General features: G+C 50.1%; 2 protein-coding genes across 2 annotated transcripts in view; one reads left to right on the top strand and one right to left on the bottom strand.

Annotated features, from left to right (window-relative positions):
- LOC147693184 (NACHT, LRR and PYD domains-containing protein 3-like) overlaps positions 1 to 16,132 on the bottom strand; it is a 330,570-nt gene that overhangs the window by 194,444 nt on the left and 119,994 nt on the right. The window lies entirely within an intron of this gene.
- Positions 7,674 to 9,227, top strand: LOC147693186 (endogenous retrovirus group PABLB member 1 Env polyprotein-like). Its single transcript, XM_086933615.1, has one exon. The coding sequence runs from the start codon at positions 7,674 to 7,676 to the stop codon at positions 9,225 to 9,227; it is 1,554 nt and encodes a 517-aa protein (XP_086789741.1).

The raw sequence follows: 16,132 nt of genomic DNA, 5'->3' as shown, positions 1-16,132 counted from the left end.
TTAGTTTGTGTACTGAACATCATCTACGCCATCTTGCAGACTCACGTATGGGCATACACGACAGCCATTTTAGGTACCATGGTCTCCCTGTTCACGATCGCCCGTCAGCACACTTCCCTGAACCTTGCAAGCCTTCCCCGCGCCTCCTGGCTGCCCCCGCGCTCACACGCACAAGCCATGAAACCCCCCCATGACTCTGTCTCAGGGAATCACACCCCGCGCCTGACCAACACCTCCTTTCCGCCCATGAATACCCCTCCTTTGATGACCCCTTCCTCTGAGCCCGACTGCCTGTTTGAACCGCTGGTCATCCCTTAGCCCGAGGATACAGTTTATTGCCCACTACTGCATGCACTCGCTTCTCCTGAAAGAGATCACTATTGATCATGACGTCCCCACCCCCTGAGATTCGATCAGGCGCACACATTCCAAAGGAATCGGCAGAACACTCAGCTGCATGATGGCCCCTCCCAATCATATGAGGGGAAAGGGCCTCTACTGTTGTCATGTGTTGGAATGGGCCGGAACTGGGGGGGGGGGTGCCGGGGATGTCGTTCTCATACTTCACAATGTCCTTGCTGTAATAAAGAATGTTCACATGTCTTAGACCAGTGTATAAAAGACCAGGTCTCAGAGAGGTTGAGAGAGCACCTCAAGACGATACCTTGTTGTCTGATCTGATGTGTTCTAATCCGACGGAATAAACTTGTTTCCTGTCTTCCTGTCTCCAGCGCCTGCCTCTTTATTGAATAACTTCGTATGGTATTAGAGGCGTTTTACGCCGGGCAAATTTAACTTAGGAAACATCTACTGAAATCGCCTGACCATTTTGAATTGATCTTTAACAATTGGCGCCCAATGTGGGGCCCATCAGCGACACGTGGATCCAGTGGGAGAGGTCCCGACGACAGAGTGAACAACTGCAACGATCGGAAAGAGCTCCTGTCCGATAGACCCTCGTCTGACAGCCGATCATCTGAACTTCACTGATTCCGAGCTGACCTCTCCCGAGTGATCTACGGTCCTGACTGGGAACCACCAGGAGTGCCGCGATAGCAACAGAGAGTAGAGGACGATCAGGCGCTGGAAGCGGAAGACGAGAAACTGTCCATGCGGTCCGGGTAAGGTCGTGATACACGACAAATTGCGAAATTGATTGATTGATTGTTTGAAAATACTAGTATTACTTATTGACTGTTTCTGAGGAATTCTCTATTTGCAAACAAGTACAGAATCGCCATACTCTGTTTAGTCTTTGCAGATAGTGAAGGGTAGGCAACGCAAGCCTTTAACACGTCGTGCCTATTTTTTTCTCCTCATTGATTGATTGATTGAATCGAGAATTGAATTGTTCGAAGTTGGTTCTCTTAAGGATCTTCTCTGTCTGCAAACGGGGAAGAATAGGAATATTCTCTCTCCCTTTGCCGATAGTGAAGGGTAGGTAACGCAAACCTTTAACACGTCGTGCCTATTTCGTTCCTCATTGATTGATTGTTTGCCCAAACATTGACTGTTTTGGGAATTGGTTCTTTTCGGAGGTATTCTCTATTTGCAAATAGCGTAGAATAGAATATTCTGTCCAGTCTTTGCAAGTAGTGAAAAGATAGGTAGTGCAGGCTTTTGCCCCCCATTGTAATCCGTCATGCCTATCTTCTCCCCATTGGTTCATAGTTGGGTCAACCCGGACCGCTTATTAGAGATGAACCATCCAGCTCCACTGGAAGGCACCCCTAATAAGGACATGTTTACTAAGCAAGGACTAGTCGCTATAGCTTATAGTAGGTTATGGCATAAATATACAAAAAAGGATCCTAAAAATCAGTGGCCACTGATAGGTTCTTTTGATAAAAATAAAATAAAAACACTAGAAGCAGCTGTAAAAATAAACAAGGCAACGCCCACTATGCTTGATAGTATTGGCATGTGGCGCAAAGAAGCAGAACATCGCAGGAAAAGAGAGGAAGCGAAAATAGTGAAAGAGTTACGAAAAACAGCCCATCTGGCCGCAAAAGAACTAGATGAAGAAATAAGAAGAAGAGAGGAAGTTAAACAAACGCAAGAATCAGGACTGGCAGGCCAATGCCCTGTCAGGACCACCTCTGCGCTCTACCCGGAGATGCCCTCCAAACAGCGGGCAAATGACGAGTTACTACTCGGTCCTCCAATTATCTACATGCCTCCTCCTTATGCTCCCAGCCAGCCTCTAGCACAACACTCACCAGTTCAAAGTGCAGGCGTGGGTGACTCTAGCGCTAGTGCCCCGGCTCTTACGGCCTTCGCACCAGCCGCATTGGTAACAACAGCAGATGAACATGAGACTAGCAGGCACCTAACAGCCAGACCAAATAGGTTGAGCAAAGATGAGCGGGATGGAATCGACAAGATAGCAAAAACATTGGTAGAACAGAAGGAGAGCGAAGAATATACGATGAATATGCATAATTCACATGCCGGTAGTCACAGACGGCATTTCATTTTACGGTTCAGCTACCACACCCTGAACGCGTATGAGGATAGGTACCAGAATAAAGGTCCTGCTAAATTGACGGCTCTATATAGAAGGGTCGATGTTGGAGATGGAACTGAGAGCGATGTGACGGACCTCTTCATGCAAACGCTTGAGGTCTTCCGCCACCTCACGGAACAGAAACCAGAGGTCAAGATCACAGTCCCTGAGACGATTGAGCCCTCAGTAGAAGCAGCCAACACGATGATGCCCATCAGAGAAGCCGCCCCCTATTGGGTTTCCCCAAGAGGTCAGGGAACAAACGATGATATCAACCACGCAGATGCAAAAGGGAGGGTTGTGTACAACTGGGTTTACCAACCATGGGATCGGCAAGATATTTTAACTTTTAGGCAAACCCTGCCCGATCTACGAAAGAACTCTACGGCATTTTATACAGAACTAGGCACAGCCTTGGGCTCAACCATAATGACTCTAGCGGACATTGATTTGTTTTTCGGGTTGTGTCTGCCGGCTGATGTGTGGAAGCAAATCCGGAAAGCCGACCACACAGACCTGTTCGGACACACCTGGAAACAACTCGATGACCTAGATAGGCAGCGAGAGCCCGGAAAGAAACCTGTAAAAGACATACTGGAACTCCCCGACAAAATAGTGCAGAAGCTAAAGACGTTGATCCCAGAGAAGAAGGTAGACTGGTCGGTAGTCACGGCTTGTCGCCAGAAACCTCAGGAAGATGTATCAGAATACTTCTCACGATTTGAAACAGTGTTCTCCGACTACAGTGGCCAAGATATGACCACCGCAACCGGACAACACCTATTCGTGCAAAACTACGTAAAGGGGCTATCGCAAGAGGTCTCCCAAAAGTTACAGACTAGCGAGAGTAGTTGGGGAGCCTCTAAACCTGCAGCTATCCTTCAGATGGCTCAGTATTACGAACACCAAAAGAACGAGAACGAAAGGGCAACTGAGAAAAAGAAAAAGGACTTAAAGGAACGAGTAATGATTGCTCAATTGCAGGGAGTGACTACAGGAAGGGAACGGTATAGGGGAAACTACCAGTCGAATGCCCCTAGGAATTCGGCCCCTAGAGACCGCAACCCCACACCTGGCGCTCCACGAACCGACCTCGATGAGAACCAGTGTGCATTTTGCAAAGAATTTGGGCATTGGAAGTCTCAATGCCTTTCCCTTCGGGAGATGATTAAAAATAAAGAAACAAGGGACATGACAAATGGCTCCAAAACTGGAGGGCAGGGACGAGGGCAGACCCGCGACACCACCAATGACCGATCTGACAGACCAAACACATTTGACCGCCCCCGACAGAATCAGTGCCAACAGTCCGACTGCAACAATGCTCACGACTCTGCATAGGACTGCCAGGGGCAAGGGAGGGATCCAGTCGAGCTCTGTGTTGACCAGCAAGGTCCTTACGTCACTGCTAAGGTCCTGGGTACAAAGTCTCCATTTTTGGTAGACACTGGAGCGACACGTAGTGTATTATCAAAACGACTGATTCCAAGGGCACCCTTGTCTGGCTCACACATTACCTCGATAGGCTTCGATGGAACGCCCTCCACTAATCCCCTGTCTGTACCTATCTCCTTTGACCTAGGAAACAATCCCACTGACACAACGTTTCTGCTCTCCTCCAACTCCCCTGACGCCATTATGGGTATTGATTTACTGAAACATTTCCGAGCTACTATTAGGTGTTCCCCGGATGGAGTCCGAGTCATCCTGTACGACAACCCGAGCATGTCCAGACCCCACCCCGCACAACATATGTACGCCATAACAGATGCTGACCTATCCTTGCTCGAAACCCTACCCCTGTACCTATGGGCCAGAAACGACTCGGATGTAGGACGAATGATGATTGATCCTGTACACATAACTGTTCGACCAGATGCAATACTCCCGAAACTCCCACAGTACCGGATATCGCCCGAAGGCGAGAAGGCATTGGTAGCGATTATTCAGTCCTTGGTAGATGCAGGAGTGGTAGAGGAAGTGGTTAGTAATGTCTGCAATAGCCCTATCCTACCCATTGTTAAGAAGCAAGGTGAGGGAGATGAGAAAGCGTACCGCTTCATCATCGACCTGCGAGAAGTCAACAAAGTGGTGGTACCACAGTACCCCGTAGTCTCAGACATCGCCACCATTCTGACTCTCATCCCGTCCACTGCCACCACCTTCACCGTTATTGATCTTAAAAATGCATTCTTCTCTATCCCCATCCATCCAGACAGCCGTTATCTCTTCGGCTTCACTTTAAAAAACCGTTCGTACCGATTTTGTAGAGCTCCGCAGGGCTACACTGAAAGTCCCAGCATCTACAGCCAGGCCCTCAAAAGACAGCTGGACGCCGTCCAGCTACCAGATGGAGTGGTGTTGATCCAATATGTCGATGATATCCTTCTGGCGGCCGACACCACTCCACTTGCAATCACAGCCACTATCCAACTCTTGCACTTTCTTGCGGAGAATGGCCACAAAGTCTCCAAAAAGAAACTGCAGTTCTGCCAGCCCCAAGTAACATACCTAGGCCATCTCCTGTCCAAAGAAGGGAGGAAACTTACGCCCGACCGAATCCAAACCATCTTAGACACCCCCATTCCAAAAACACAGAAGCAAGTCCGTTCATTAGTGGGCCTTACTTCTTTCTGCCGACAATGGTTACCAAATTTCAGTCTCATTATAAAACCCCTACTCTCCCTGTTGGCCAAAGATGTTCCGTTCCCACTCCCTTGGACTCCCGAATGCCAAGCATCCTTTAAGGAGTTGCGGGATGCCCTTTGCTCGGCACCCGTTCTAGGAACACCAGATTACTCCAAGCCCTTCTCCCTCTTCACTCACGAAAGGGAGGGATGCGCATTGTCTGTTCTAACTCAGCCCATCGGCGCCAAACAACGCCCTTGTGCCTACTTCTCTGCCACTCTTGATCCAGTCGCCAGAGCTCTACCTGCCTGCCTTCGAGCAGTAGCCGCTGCTGCTGTCTCTATCCGCCAGAGTGAGGGAATGGTGCTTTCAAACTCCCTCACGGTATTAGTGCCCCATGCAGTTGACACCCTTTTGAACCAGACTAAGACTGAACATCTGACTAGCGCACGACTAACAGGGTACGAGTTGACTCTACTTGCACCCCACATCACCCTGAAGAGATGCACGACATTGAACCCTGCTACACTGTTACCCTTGCCCGAAAATGACCCCGATGTGCCCCCTATACACGACTGTGTGACCCTCACGGACGAACAGACTAGGAGTAGAGTTGACCTCCGAGACATTGCTCTTACAGATCCTGATGGAGAACTATGGGTAGATGGCTCTTGTATCAAACTCCCAGACGGCACCACTTCTGCTGCCTATGCGGTGACGACAGCTCGAACAGTAGTTGAAACCGCTCGCATCACACAACGATCCGCACAGGCAGCAGAACTAATTGCCTTCACACGAGCATTATCATAGCAGCAGGAACCACGGCAAACATTTACACGGACAGCCAGTACGCCTTTGGGGTGGTTCATCATTTTGGGCTCCTGTGGAGGGAAAGGGGATTCCTGACGTCCCACGGTACACCCATCCTTCACGGAGATTTAGTCTCCGCCCTGATTGAAGCAGTTCTTCTCCCCAGACAATTAGCAGTGATCAAATGCCAGGCGCACAAGAAGGTGACAGATTTAGTTGGACAGGGAAACGCACTAGCCGACACCACTGCCCGAACCACAGCTGAGAATAGGACAACGACACGCATGTATGTGACCAGGTCACAAGCAGAAAAATGGACCGACGCTAGGGAAACAATCAGGGACATCCAATCGACCAGTACACCACACAAATTGACTGAGTGGGCGCGGGTGGGTCTAAGGGACGATGAAGGCTGCTGGCGGACAAAAGACACGAACAAATGGTTGCTGCCTGATGCATATTTGATCCCCATACTGACAATGGCACACTCCCCTGCACACATAGGCTCTGCCCCCATGCTTGAACTCATTTCCAAAGTTTGGCACAACAACAAGATCCCCGACTCGGCCAAACGCCTAGTCCAGCTGTGCCTTATCTGCTTACAACACAACCCCGGGAAAGGAACTTTGGTACCCCGGGGAGGGTTTGGGATCCCCGACCACCCCTTTGAGGTCCTTCAGATGGATTACATCCAGCTAGAGAGGTGCCAAGGCTTGAAGTACGTATTGGTCATTGTATGTGCCTTCAGCAAATGGGTGGAAGCCTATCCGACCCGTGATAACACCGCCATGACTACTGCCAAAGTACTACTGAAAGAATTTTTCCCTCGCTACGGCCTTTGTCGAATTTTATGGAGCGACAATGGCCCCCACTTCATAGCTGAAGTTATCCAACTAATCCTGAAGGGGTTGGGGGTAAAACAGAGGTTCCACGCAGTCTTCCACCCCCAATCCGCTGGCCTGGTTGAACGACACAACGCTACACTGAAACTGAAACTGTCAAAAATAGTGGCCACCACAGGACTTAAGTGGCCAGATGCCCTTCCACTGGCATTACTATCGATGCGCTCCACTCCCACTAAGCACCACTTGACCCCCTACGAAGTTGTGTTTGGGCGGCCTATGAACCTCTGGACTGCCCCCAAACCGACCTCCATTCACGACGTCCCCGACGTCCTGCTGTCAGATTATTTGTACAAATTAACTAAAACATTGTCTGTCATTCATCAACAGGTGCAGCAGGCCATCCCCGATGCTTCCAGGGGTCCCGGTCACGATATCCAACCGGGGGACTACATCCTAATCCGGAACTTTCAACGAGCGAAGAGTCTGGAACCCCGGTGGACGGGCCCCTGGCAAGTACTGATCACCACTCGGACGGCTCTTCGAGTGGAGGGGAAAAAGAACTGGCTGCATGCACACCACTGCAAGAAAGTTTCCTCGACTCTGGCCACGACAGACAACGTCAGCACCCAAGAAGAGCTCCTGAACAAAGACCGACCATCACTGAACTGCTATCCTGATACCAAGGCACTTGAACTTGCAAAACACTCTGATCCCACTGTGCCATCCCGAGAAGGGTATTTCCTGCGTCGAAAGGAGGGAGCTTCGGCTAAGTAGGCCACTGACTAAGTTAAAAATCTCAGAACGGTGACCCAAAGCAACCAAGGGTTACCCGGAGAGAAGCTAAACAAAGTCTGTGGTTCTGCCCACTACCGAGCACCTTGAAGATGAAGATGATGGAAGCGCCAGATAAGAAGATGATGGAAGCGCCAGATAAGAAGACGTCGGAAGCAACGGGAAATACCCACTACAGGAACCCAAAGACTGACAATTTGCACAAATCAAAGACAATCGCTCTCTTCATTGTCTTTCTCTTTTGCCTCCTCCTCATGACTTCCTTCTGGATCTTGGAGGAAAGCACACCCGCTCACCAGATGTTGCCAACCACTGTCCAGCCAACCACCATGAAAGAGCACCACCTGATCACCCTTTCACCTCAGCTCCGAGAAAGGCGTAGGGAGTTCTGGAACAATTCCTTCGTACAACTGTTGCACCAGCACAACCTTGCTGCAAATGCCACGAACTGCTGGATCTGTGGGTTGCTCCCACATGCTACCGGACACTCCATCCCCTTCATCCCTTCTCCTTTCTCAGTTCACGGCTCCTGCCTCGCCTGGTTGATCCTCATGCAGGAAAGCCACAAGGACAACGCCACTTCTGGTCAAACCGTGTCACACTTCTACTATGGGTTCTGGCTGAACAAGACAGGAAAGCCCTTTTGTCCTGCAATTTCAGGTTCAACCTTCCTTACGAACATCCCTGCCAAAGAAAGGGTCGAAATGCAAGTGCTCCACAACCCAGCCAGACCCACCTTCTCCCACCTGCGGAAACAAACGGCTGCCACCCTGACCGTGGCCCTGTCTGTCATCAATGTCACAGGACTCGTATGCCTCGAAGGACAAGGAACGCAGCTGGTGGGTCACAGTTCTTGTCGCATCACCAAAACATTGGTCTCAGCTGACCCCCCCACCTTTGTTGCTTCCCCGAATATGTACTTTGTTTGTGGCACCAAAGCTTACACTTGGCTCCCAAGAGGCTGGAGGGGTACGTGCTACATCGCCTTCATTCTTCCTCCCACGTATGTGGCTTCAGCCAACCACCACCGGCAAAAGCGTGCCGGAGATGTTGAACAAGCCGACTCCACCGGAGCACAGTTCCTGGATGCAGCAAAGGGACTTGTTCCTCTGTGGGGACCAATGGCAAATAGCCACGCTATCCGACACCTGACTCAGGCATTAGAAACAACCATTAATATCACCGCTGGCATCCTTGCTAACAACACGGCTGAGCTTCAGGCCGTCCGCCTGGTGGCTCTTCAAAACCGTCTTGTTCTAGATGTGGTTCTGGCCGACCGCGGAGGTGCATGCCGCATCATCGGCTCCAGCTGTTGCACCTACGTGCCAGATAACTCACCTTCAGTCTACAAAGCAATCGAACACCTCCACAGACTGTCCTCGGAGGTTCACCAGGAGCAGGAAGGATGGTCGCTTGGATGCTGGTTCTGGGACACTTTGAAGAACTGGGGGTGGAGATTGTTCACGTTTTTATTGATACCAATCATGATACTATGTGGGTGTTGCTTAGGTATTCAATGTTTACCACCTTTATGTGCACTCATTTCCAACTGTATGTGCCCAAAGACTTTGAACTTTAAACCTGAGCACATGAGTCCCCTATACGAGATAGAGGTGCGTGGTCTCATGGGGATTGATCCGAACTGACAAGCTGGCGAGACATGTTAAAGGGAGGACTGTGGAATTTTAGTTAGTGTACTGAACATCATCTACGCCATCTTGCAGACTCACGTATGAGCATACACGACAGCCATTTTAGGTACCATGGTCTCCCTGTTCACAATCGCCCGTCAGCACACTTCCCTGAACCTTGCAAGCCTTCCCCGCGCCTCCTGGCTGCCCCCGCGCTCACATGCACAAGCCATGAAACCCCCCCATGACTCTGTCTCAGGGAATCACACCCCGCGCCTGACCAACACCTCCTTTCCGCCCATGAATTCCCCTCCTTTGATGACCCCTTCCTCTGAGCCCGACTGCCTGTACGAACCGCTGGTAATCCCTTAGCCCGAGGATACAGTTTATTGCCCACTACTGCATGCACTCGCTTCTCCTGAAAGAGATCACTATTGATCATGACGTCCCCACCCCCTGAGATTCGATCAGGCGCACACATTCCAAAGGAATCGGCAGAACACTCAGCTGCGTGATGGCCCCTCCCAATCATATGATGGGAAAGGGCCTCTACTGTTGTCATGTGTTGGAATGGGCCGGAACTGGGGGGGGTGCCGGGGATGTCGTTCTCATACTTCACAATGTCCTTGCTGTAATAAAGAATGTTCACATGTCTTAGACCAGTGTATAAAAGACCAGGTCTCAGAGAGGTTGAGAGAGCACCTCGAGACGATACCTTGTTGTCTGATCTGATGTGTTCTACTCCGACGGAATAAACTTGTTTCCTGTCTTCCTGTCTCCAGCGCCTGCCTCTTTATTGAATAACTTCGTATGGTATTAGAGGCGTTTTACGCCGGGCAAATTTAACTTAGGAAACATCTACTGAAATCGCCTGACCATTTTGAATTGATCTTTAACAGCTGCAGGGAATTCATTGGCTGATACAGCCACAGCGGAAGCAACTAAACAGGCTTCCGTAGTCACAAAAAAGCATTCAGAAAAATACATAGACGGGAACACGATGCTGGCGGTAAAAACGCCTTCAAAAGGCGACTGTGCAGCACTACCCGTGAACTATCCACTCAATTATACATACGTAATTGATGCAAACTCCGTTCCTTTTGCTCGAATCCCTGGAGTGGGGGATAGAGTAATTCCAAACACGAACAGGAGAGTCTTACTAATAGCAGACGCACACATGGGTGAAGGTCTAAGGCACAAAGGGATCAAGGAATCTCAGAAAAAATTACAATCAGAATACTGGTGGCCGGAAATGAGCCTGCAACATTACAAATTCGCAATGAGCTGTCCAAACTGCAACAGAGATCGCAGTGGCGAACCGACCGGAGTATTGCCAGGACCCTTCTTTTAGAAAGCATAAGGCTGTCTATACGCAATAATGCGCCCCATAATATTTAAGACTAGATTCACTTAAAAATGCAGACACCAGTGCTCGGCTGATGCCAGAACTGTTAAAAAAGATTTGCGAGTCTTTACCGGCACATACGCAATTGGCATGCTACATTCTGACCAGGGTCCTGCTTTTAGCTCTCGAGCTTATAAGGAGGCCATGACCAGCATGGGCATTGCATTGCGGTACTCTTGTCCCTTCCATCCTGAGGGAAATGGGATTGTGGAAAGAACAAAACGGGACATAAAGCAATCTATAACAGCAAGGGTATTAGGTTCAGGTGCTCGGTGGGTCCAACATTTAACAAGTGTCCAACGTAGTCTTAATAATCTGCCAAGAAATTCTCTAAAAGGTTTCAGTCCGTACGAACTATTGTTCGGTACTAGAATGCATATTCAGGACTTAGATAGTCAGACTTCAGTGGTAGAAGAAAAATGCTTTGATATCAAAGATCGTTTGGCTATTTTACAGGACTTAATTGAAACAAGAAAAGGCCTGAGCAATGTTAAGTTAGAACAGCAGCCAACAGCCACTGAAGATAAACCACCTGTCCCAGCAAGGCCTGTCTGGATTCCAAAGATTAGGGATCCGGTCAGAGAGAAGATCGCGGTGAAGAAGGAATTTGGGCCTTCTTACAGGAAAGCAGTACCTGTCTTAGCTGTCAGTGGATGAACATCAGATGCACTACCGCCCCTTGCTGGTAAAAAGGAGAACCGAGTTGTATCCATCGACCTGGTAAAACCACAATCATGTGGCCAGTAATAAGTAGTAGGCCCAGTGGACTCCCAAGAAGTAGCAGAGTGCCAAAGTTTGCTACAATCCAAGAGGTTCAAACTGAGAGACTTATCACATTCGATACACCTACAGTGAATAAAAAAGAACTATGCAACAATGCCATGGAACTTGTGCCTCTTGAAACCCAAATCACAACAGCTCGTCAAGAAACACCTGTCTACAATGATGTAGCCTCAGACTATGCGAATGAAAGAAAAAATCCAAAAGTGAAGGAAAATTCCTAAGCAATTAAAACAATTGACAGAACTGCATCTGGTTATTTCATCAACTTTGACGACTTCTCTGAAGATCCAAGCGAACCTGAAGAAACGCCAGTAACAAAAACTTTTAAAGACAAAGTAACTGAACTCTTTGATCAACTCAAAGAAACCTATCTGATTTCTCCATGAATTGAATTTTGGATTGTGTTAGGTGTACTTTTTCTCCTGCTTTGGCTCATCATGGTTCTTTGGTTGGGAAAATTCTTGAGGGAAAATATAGTACAATGGACACAGCAAGCCAGAACATCAACTTGGTCCTAAAGCCACACAAGTCATCTCACATCGAGAAAAGAGAACTATCATTAGTGAATGTCACAGCCAATCCAATACCCGGTGGGGTAGCTTGGGACAAAACAGATTACGAAATCTATGGCCCGGTCGAGCTCTTGAAATATCCACATCAGTTCAAGGTTTCATTAAGTGACTTTGTAAAACCCTCCACATTCTCTGATGATTGGGACTTTGAAAGCATTAATGATATGATGTCAGATTTAGTTATGTCAGCAAAATTGACAAAACATGATTACTTACAGGGTTCATCAAATTATGAACAAATGTACTGCTACAACCACTTTGCACACTATTATTTGCATAAATCTGCTCAACCTAGAAATGTTTTTAATTATAATCAATGGGAACATTGTGCAACTCCACCTAAAGGCAGCTCGAAAACATTTTATGAGAAATTCCCATACTTCTCAGGGTTTAACACAAGTGATGCAGAAACATTTTACTTCAAACTGTTAAATAAGACAGGGGTAAAAACAATGCTGACTAACACTAAATTAATTTATTCGGGGGGGCGTGGCTACGAGCCGACCGAGATGGCGGCGTAGTACGTGAGCTCTGAGACCGAAGCGGCTCTTTCTGCAGTAATCCGTCTGTTCATCCGGCATTAGTGTACCTTCTGACGCTGGGCCGGAGTGAGGGAGCTGAATGGCACTGTCCGACGCTATCCCAGACGAAATCGAGTGAGGACAGCCGAAGGGAGACCGAGGAGACGAGGTGGGCCCTGCCGTGTATCCAAGCACCGTCCTGCCGCTGAGCTGCGGACCGACCAGAAGTGCCCTGTGGACGGCGGGCTTCACCGGAAGGTGCGGCTGTCCGACTTCGGACGGCATCGGCGGTCGGCCTGTGTGGGGGTGGAAACGGGCCATTCTGGTCGCAAATTCACCCAGCGTGCTACCGCCCACGAGAAGGCGTAATTCGGTCCCCGGTGGCGGAGCGCCTGTCCAGGTAGGCGCGCCCTGGGACCGGGAGGGCTGTTGGCCTGTTGTGCTGGCGGGGCGCGGAGGCGACGCCCGCTCCCACCCCTGGAGGTGAATACATTGATGCGTTTGGGGCACAGGTGCAGGTGCTGTATAGACAGAGCCCGGGCATGGTTTACCGAGACCGACGCTGCCGCGCTTGATCCTGGACTGAAGACGCCAGTGATACCCCACGCACGGGAGGCACGCAACAGAACTCAATGACACGTCCACTGCTCCAATGCCCAGCAGAGTCTCCATAAAGTCGCAGAGATTCTGAGAGTATCCTGGGGTGCGCTAAGTGACGGAGTAGTGGTGCTGCCAGGCAACAGGACAGTAAGTGCTGGCTGGCGACCGGAGGTGTGGGGGCCTGTGGATTTACCAGGGAAGCGGGGGTGGAGCCATTAGTCTACTGCTAACGCCATTATTCTGATACACCTTGTACAACAGCGAGATAACAACCAGACGCAATGGCGGGAAGGGGACCCAGGAATGCAGAGTCACAATCGAAACTGGAGAAGTACGCCTTCGAAAAGGCTGCCACACAACATCCGGAAGGTTGCCCGTCCACGGGCAAAAGTCCAGAGGGAGATGGCGCCAAAAGAGTGACATTGGAGGATCTGATGAAAATGCTTTCGAGCGTCCAAGCGACAGTGGGCTCTATCTCTACGAATGTTGGCCTACTGAGGGCGGATCTCCACAAAATGACGGAGCGTGTGGCGCAGGTGGAAGTGGTCACCAAATCGTTAGTGGAAGACACTTCAGAACTGCAGCTGGCTGCCGAACGCATGGAAGCGGTCACCAGGAAGCTGGAGGAACGACTGGACGATCAGGAAGGACGCTCGCCGAGGAACAACATCCGAATCTTAGGCATTCCGGAGTCGGAGGGCAAACATACGATGGATCTGTATGTGAAGGACTTAATTAAGACGAAATTGCAACCGAAGGGCCTCTCCCATTTCTTCTCGGTGGAAAGGGCGCATAGAGTCCCAGGGGGGGCACCGAAACCGGGGGCACCGCCGCGGCCAGTGCTGGCTAGACTCTTTCATTTCCGGGATTAGGGATGCCATACTTCAAACAGCCAGGATCTCTGCACCTATCAAGGTACTGAATTCCACCATCGCTTTCTTCCCGAACTATACAGCTGAGGTGGCCCGGCGACGGAAGACTTTTACCGCCATCAAAAAAGCCTTGCGGGCCAAAGAATTACCATACTCCATGCTGTTCCCGGTGAGATTGAGAATCGTGGATAATCACAAAGCGTGGTTCTTCGACACCCCGGAGGCGGCGAGGGAATGGCTGGATGGCTGGAGACGTGTTGAGGCTCCTAGGCGGAATAGCAAGAGTCAACGCGTCCAAAAGACAGCTAACCAGTCGACTCAACAGGCATCGAAAGGTCATAGCCAGGACCTATTCGCTGAATCAGGTCTGGAGGAGGGAGAACATCCGGAGGAGTGAACGCCAGAAGACAAGGCCCAACAATACTTCAGCACACTGACTATGAGACCCTTGGACTCCACTCTGTGTTAGCCGGAAGAGGTCACATGGAGCTGCTATCGGAGTCACAGAGCTACTTACCCCCTGCAAGCAAGTACAATGGGTTGGGTTGGGACTACGCGCTCTGCTAAGTTGGGGGAGGCGGGTGGTTTTCGGCCCGTGCAGCAGGGAGGCAGGGAGGGGGGAGGGGAGGGAATGTTTGAATGTTTTGGTTTTAGTTATTGTATTCCACGGCACAAGACGACATGTCCTCAACAACACGAAGGAGACAGGTTATTTGGTGACAATGCACCGTGAGATTCGTTCCTTATTGACTTGTACGAGGCCACATATACTGGTAAATGGCGGCACACGTGATAGATACACCTGAGAATCGTACGTTGCATCCTTCCCACACACCAACTTTGACAGCCCTCACATGGAATGTCAGGGGATTGGGCGATAAGGTGAAACGGGGCCTAGTGCTACAATATCTGAAACGCTGTAAACCAGCGATAGTCCTGTTGCAGGAAACCCATCTTGTGGGCACGGCCTGAAAAACATTTTCATTCATTCGAAAGCGATGGATAGATGGGGATACAAATTCATTGCGCAGGCGGACTTCTCCTCCGGCTCTAGAGGGACGGGGATACTAATACGAAAGTGCTTTCCGATGGTGTGTCAACAGACTAGCATAGATAATCAGGGCCGCTTCGCAGCTGTGACGGTACAGTGGGAGGGCCAACTTTTCAACTTTGTGTCCGTATATGTCCCTCCTGGCCTGCAGGCCACAGCGCACGCCACCCTTGCGGCCTTTCTACTGTCCCTACCGATGGCGACGCTAGTCATAGTGGGCGACTTTGATGACGTTGTAGATCATGAGCTCGATAGACACCCACATACCGCGACGGTGCGGGGAGGCAGGCGACTCCCCGGACTGTTGGGTGCCCTGGGTCTAACAGACTGCTGCCGGTACAAACATCCTTACGACAAACAATACACTTATTATTCAGCGACACATAACTGTCTCTCACGGATTCATTACATTTTAATATCTGGGGAGGGGCTACACGGCGTTGAGGCGGTAGGCATCTGTCCCAGGGGAATCTCCAACCACTCCCCCCTAAGACTCACATACACACACCACCATTTCCGTAGAAGCCGTGTGTTTCCTGTCCAAGCGAGCTATCTGCAGAGCGCCCCTTTGAGGAAAACCCTTTCCGATACTGCTGAACACTACTTTCAGGAGAACTCAGGCTCAGTCGGCTCCCAGAGTACCTTATGGGGAGCATATAAAACAGTCCTGCGTGGGCAGGCGATTGCATCCATTGTTGCTCATAAGCGAACACAGCATCAAGAACTTAGCGCCCTTGAGGAAGCCCTCACAATAGCAATCTCTGAACAGGAGTCTCACCCGTCCCGGGGAGCCGCTCAGGCGGTCCGACTGCGCCGCACTGAATGGATGGCATATCAAAAGGAGATGGTTCAGACCTCAATTCAGGCTTCCCGTCACAGGATTTACTAGTTGGGCGACGAGGCAGGAAAGATGCTGGCTTGGCTCGTTAAAAAAGAAAAAGCGGGCAGGGTCATTGCACAACTGGCACTGCCTGAGGGGCGTTTGACCTCTGACCCCGGTGCCATAGTAGAACTGCTGGCTGACCATTTTGAGGCGATATATGCCCCCCAGGCGACGTATTCGACGGAAGAAGCTTATGACTATATTAAGGATCTAACGATCCCCTGTCTCTCACC

This window comes from Lissotriton vulgaris, chromosome 8 (genome assembly GCF_964263255.1).
Source record: "Lissotriton vulgaris chromosome 8, aLisVul1.2, whole genome shotgun sequence".
Lineage (NCBI taxonomy): Eukaryota > Metazoa > Chordata > Amphibia > Caudata > Salamandridae > Lissotriton > Lissotriton vulgaris.
This window is presented reverse-complemented; position numbering and strand designations above follow the sequence as displayed.

What these genes read in the sequence shown, in the direction of transcription:
- LOC147693186 (XM_086933615.1), top strand. Translation starts at nt 7,674, where the DNA reads ATGAAGATGATGGAAGCGCCAGATAAGAAGATGATGGAAGCGCCAGAT.